This window comes from Pterocles gutturalis, unplaced genomic scaffold (assembly GCF_000699245.1).
Source record: "Pterocles gutturalis isolate BGI_N339 unplaced genomic scaffold, ASM69924v1 scaffold17870, whole genome shotgun sequence".
In the NCBI taxonomy this organism is placed as follows: domain Eukaryota; kingdom Metazoa; phylum Chordata; class Aves; order Pterocliformes; family Pteroclidae; genus Pterocles; species Pterocles gutturalis.
In genome coordinates this window covers 9,623-14,578 of record NW_010143907.1, presented here as the reverse complement: position 1 = coordinate 14,578, position 4,956 = coordinate 9,623, and the positions used below count along the sequence as shown (strand labels likewise).

Sequence of the window (4,956 nt, the reverse complement as noted above, 5' to 3'; positions counted from 1 at the left end):
AGCTGGTGTGTCAGGCGACGGCAGCCTTCTTCTTTAAATATTTACCAGCTCTCCTGCCGGGACCGGCACAGACTCCGCAGAGTCTTTTGAACAACCTACTTTTTAAAAGCAGTGATTTCATTAAACAATGCGAACTGAATGTAGGTTGTTTCAACTTTTTTTTCCTCAGTTTCTACTTGTTTTCCAGTTCATGTTTAGAAAGGGATGGAGCAGGTGTCATCAGAAGCATGCATACAAATCTGCACTTATCGGGGCTTATCAGGAACCCAGATCATTACAGATGGGACCTTTAGAACCTACTGACCATAAACTTTTCCCATATTTGTTTCAAGAAAATATGGCCATAGTGGGCAATGTACGACTGAAATAGCTTCTCATTTATGCATTGTCAGTTACCTGTTCTTTGGTCTCTAGATATGTTTATAAAACTAAAATTAGGTCAAGTTCTGTCCACTTTCATGTGCTCTTTGATGTCAGTGTATTGTACTGACAATGAGGATGCTAATCATGTGGCTACTGCAATATTTTGCGTTTCTTCTATATTATCACTCTGTTAGTTCTCTGCAGTCTGCTCAGACAAATGGAAAAGATTCTCCATTGGCTTTTTAAGTGTGCCTGAAAATGAAAAGGGACCTTTCAGTAGCAGGGAGGAAGAGCAATTTAGATTCCAGTTGAACCGTGTTACATTCAAGATGGTCGCGCAAGAATAAAAAGCTTCAAAAACTGCGTTTAGCCTGTGCTTTCAGGTGTCACTGTGAGACGCTGTCAGCTCTCTACACTGTTACTGTAAAATGACACCCAGTAACCAATTCTTCTTGTAGCTGGGGCTAACCGCATTGTGCTTACAGTTCCTCCTTCCTATTTATTCCACTTTGATTCCAGCAAAAGCGACCAGCAGAGGGCTGCCTTCTTTTAAAATACTCTAACGGGAGAAAATGAGGTAGATTAATGAAACATTAAGCAAGGAAAAGTTCAGGTAACTCGAGAAAATGGCAGAGTGGGCGGTATAGAAAAATACATTAAAGGTGGTCAGCTGGATAAAAAGTGTTTTATACCAGTTTTTACACGTATTACAAAATATTTTTGCAATAACTCAAAGAAGCATTTATACATGGTTGGCCAACTTCAAACGTGATGTGAATATCTGTAACACTACAGAAAGTAGGCCTGATAACACTGGGGTTTAAGTTCAGCTTATAATACAATTTAAAAGGAAATTAAGACTTTAGACTTTAAATTCTACTTATAATACATTCCTATTTACAAGATAGGTTTGTCATGACAAGTATAATAATCTTTTTACAAATAATATGACAAATATTTACAAGCATTTATGATATCTCCACTTTTGTGTGGCCAGAGTCAGCTGGGAGTCCCTCCTCTGCCAACGATAAACCTGGTTTACTATAATGATGCCCTCTTCAATATTCCCCACTAGGAGATACACCGTGGGACGATGGGTTGAAGTCATCCTCTGCGTACAGTTTTCATTGATGAGCAGCCACTGTTGTATCATACTCTGAGTTTCATAAGGCAAGAGTGAGCCCTGGGTAATGAATTCCACTTGGCATTCAATGTTATACTCTTGGTCACCAAATACTGTTTTCTTCTTGGACAGCTTTACTTTCACTGCTAAGCAGGGGAAAAAAAAAAAAAAAAAAAAAAAAAAAAAAAAAAAAAAGGAAACATGTAAGTCACTCCATTTACTCAAATACAGAAGGAAACACTACCAATGAAAGCAGGATGGTTCCTTGAAAATACTATCATAATTTATGCTGAAAGAGTATGGCAAGTCCTTCTCCAGCAGCAGTATACATGTATACATTTTAAAACATTTTTTAAACAGTAAAGGTTATGTAGTAAATAATTTTTTTTTCATGGAATTAGGCAACTAGGAAAATATATTTTCACAAAAGTGGGTAATGTATTGTTACCATCACCATGTATGTCAGACTTTTTGGATAATTAAATATTATAAGCTGTTGGTGGTGGTCTTGTATCACAAAGCGGCTCAGCTTGCCCAAGCAATTCTCCTGAAACTCATTTTTTGTCCATGTTAGGAACCCCTCAGCAAAAATAGCTAGTAACGCTTGTTAATACCAGCCTTCTAGATATTTTCTTTTCATTATAGACATCTACCTACCTCACTTGACTCCACCAACACTTTTTAGCATGAAATGTCTTTATAATGCCTAACCTAAAGCCAGACAAAGTCTCTGAGAGTCTCTGTAGTGACGTCAAAGGACTTTGCAGGAATTTTCTAATTTTCAGTAAGCTATGTATCACAAAAACCTCCTGCACACAAGTAACAAGGCCACACCATTCACTGGTAAAGCACCAAAGCTCTACTTCGGGTTTAAGCACTAATAAAAAACAAACCTGCTTATTTGGCTGCTTTTGCTAGAAATATTTTCCATAAGGCATGTTGTTCTACAGTGTAGCCAACTAGACAAAAACAGAAGAGCTATTTGGTTGTAAACCAGATCATTAATAAATCTTTCATGCAAAAGAAATCCTCCTTATATTTTGATTAGAAAGAATATATTCTGAAAAACAACCTAAAGTTAAGTCAGCAGCCAAACTCTTAATCCTTTGAAATCCCAGCAGAAACTGCCATTTATTGTAATACAAATTTTAAAGCATTTCAGAAGGAGAGTTGTTAGTCTCTTGAATAGCAGCCATATTAGTAAGGACTTACCAAAGTTACTGTCACAGAAAACTTCAAGAACTCTTTTGTGCGTAAAGAATTCCTCCACTGCTGGGCAGGTCTGGCAGACAGGCTTTGGTAGGACTGGTAAGAAATCACAAATTCTCATAATTATCTTTTAGAGTCTTTTGTTTTGATTTTCTCCTGTCAAAGCTGAGAGTCCACTGTTTAGCCACAAGAATGACAGAGAAAATACACAAGTGGTCAGTGGTAATTTGTCTACACACTTCTCTGAAAACACAGCTAAGGATGAAAAGGAGTTAAATTTTCCATGCACGTTCAGTCCTTGTCAGACTGACAAGCTCAATTATCAGCAACAAATTCAGTAACAAATGCGGTATTATTTTTAATGTGGCTATGGTGGGTGGGAAAGGGGTTAGGTGTCTGATTCTGTCAGTGACTCTGGGTGCAGCTGCGCTGGGATTGTGAATATATGAATTTGGGTGTGCTAGCAGCAACTGATTCCTACTGTTTTCTTCAGAAGTTAGTAAGCCTGAGTGCATCTGCAGATTTGAACATTAATGTCATGATAACTCAGGTTTCTCTAAGGAAAATCAGAGAATAAATCATGCTAACTTTTCTAAGCTCCTCTGAGAACCAATTCATTGTTATACATAAATTTATTTGTGATAAGGGCCATTGGTAAGTCTATAAAGAGACCTCAAAATAAATCAAACACAGTGTGCTGCTGTGGGTATGATACTGCCCATAGCTGTGCAGGGTGGCAATAGCCTTCCTCCACTGTCTAAGCATAGGCTATCTACACTTTATTTTTTTGAAGCAGTGTGGTTTACACTGTCTGAGGTCTGCTGGAGCTTACACTGCAAGTACCAGCACTTTCCCCTGCCATCTGCACAAACAGGGAAGCAGTACAGATAGACACGACTCCATTTACAAAATCACAAACTGTCAGGGAACGGTGTTCCTTGTATCTATCTCCTCAATTCCCAGGAACACAGAGTACGGCCACCCGCCCCTCTGCCATCTTCCAGCTACCTTTGTGCAAGTATTTATATTCCTTTGTAAGAGATGCCAGGCACATGTCCTCGTCTGCAGGGAATCGATCACAGTCCAGACTCTCAGGCCAGGGGTGTCCGTGGCAGGCGAGCACGGGGGCGCAGCTGGCACGGACGGCGACACACATACTCCTACAAGGATGGATAAACCTGTCGCCAGAGGAAATACCAGGCTGAATCAGTTAAACTCAATGATAACAGGAACTATTGCAACAGTGATTTCTGTGCATAGTATATCATCTTCACTGATATTTAACATCTTTCAATAGCAATATAATTCCAAGTGAACTGTATATGGACTGATCTTGCAGGATTAAGTCATAGTTTTAAAAATGCTTTCATTACAACCTGAGAAAAGCTTCAGTATGAGCCTGATTCTATTCACATTAGGTGCTTCAACCCTAAATTAACCAGAATAAAATTTCAGCTGTAACAAAACATTATATCCTTTGACTACAGCATTCATTTTCCCAAGCCAAACTAAATTGAAGTGGAATATGTTTTCAGTACTTTGCTTTCTAATGAGTACAAAAAAGTTCATAATTATTTCAGAAAAAATGGAGATTGCCTTTAGATTATGAAAAACATGCATTTCATTTGGTCTTGTTCTGGCAAATAAAGGCTGGAGTTTTGTACTGTGCTGTGGTACTTACGTATCTAAACAGATGGGTGCAAACAGAGAGCACAGGAATGTCCGCACATGAGGGTGACAGTTCGTGTGTGCAAGGTGCTGCCAGGTGGTGGATTTTAGGATAACCTCTGCCATGCTTGTGTGTCCCATCAGGTTGGGAAGCCTCATTTCAGAGTATCCAATCTTGTGGCACATGTCCATCTCCTTGGGTATCACTACACATTTTGTGGATAATCCAATGTCAAAGCCTGTTGCTGCTCTTAGGAGACCACTCACAGCAAAAACAAGTATTTTTGCAGCCAAGAACATCTTCCAGTGACTCCTGGGCTGCTGAGCAGAGAGCTGTCAAACCCTGAAAGTGCAGGGGCACGCTGAGAACCTTGTGGCTTATATATCCCAAGAGCTTAATGAACTGTTGGTTGTCAACTGCTTATCAAATCACTTGAGACAAGACCAGGTCTTATTGCCTACCCAAGGGATTGTTGTGATAACCAGGGAGGTGGAAACAAAGTATAGAAGTATGTTCCCTAAAGACACAGATTTGGTATAGCCTTTCATGTGTCCCATGGTGTCAGTTGCTGCAGCATGCCATGTGGCATATT

The 4,956-nt window shown here is 39.4% G+C and overlaps 1 protein-coding gene across 1 annotated transcript; it reads right to left on the bottom strand.

The window, feature by feature from the left end:
- Positions 1 to 1,321: 1,321 nt before the first annotated feature.
- Positions 1,322 to 4,696, bottom strand: LOC104458382 (secreted frizzled-related protein 5-like). The gene is made up of 4 exons (XM_010084939.1): positions 4,377 to 4,696; positions 3,704 to 3,873; positions 2,699 to 2,791; positions 1,322 to 1,632 (listed from the first exon to the last, which is right to left on the bottom strand). Exons 1-4 carry the CDS (start codon positions 4,661 to 4,663, stop codon positions 1,322 to 1,324), a joined length of 861 nt encoding a protein of 286 aa, XP_010083241.1. The 5' UTR covers positions 4,664 to 4,696.
- Between the last annotated feature and the right edge of the window lie 260 nt (positions 4,697 to 4,956).

Excerpts from the sequence above, each read along its gene's own strand:
- LOC104458382 (XM_010084939.1), bottom strand. The coding sequence starts at position 4,663 with ATGTTCTTGGCTGCAAAAATACTTGTTTTTGCTGTGAGTGGTCTCCTA. Across the intron at positions 3,874-4,376 it reads GCACCCATCTGTTTAGATAC|GTTTATCCATCCTTGTAGGA; the intron begins GTAAGTACCACA and ends CTCTGGCGACAG. Across the intron at positions 1,633-2,698 it reads TTTCTGTGACAGTAACTTTG|CAGTGAAAGTAAAGCTGTCC; the intron begins GTAAGTCCTTAC and ends TCCCCTGCTTAG.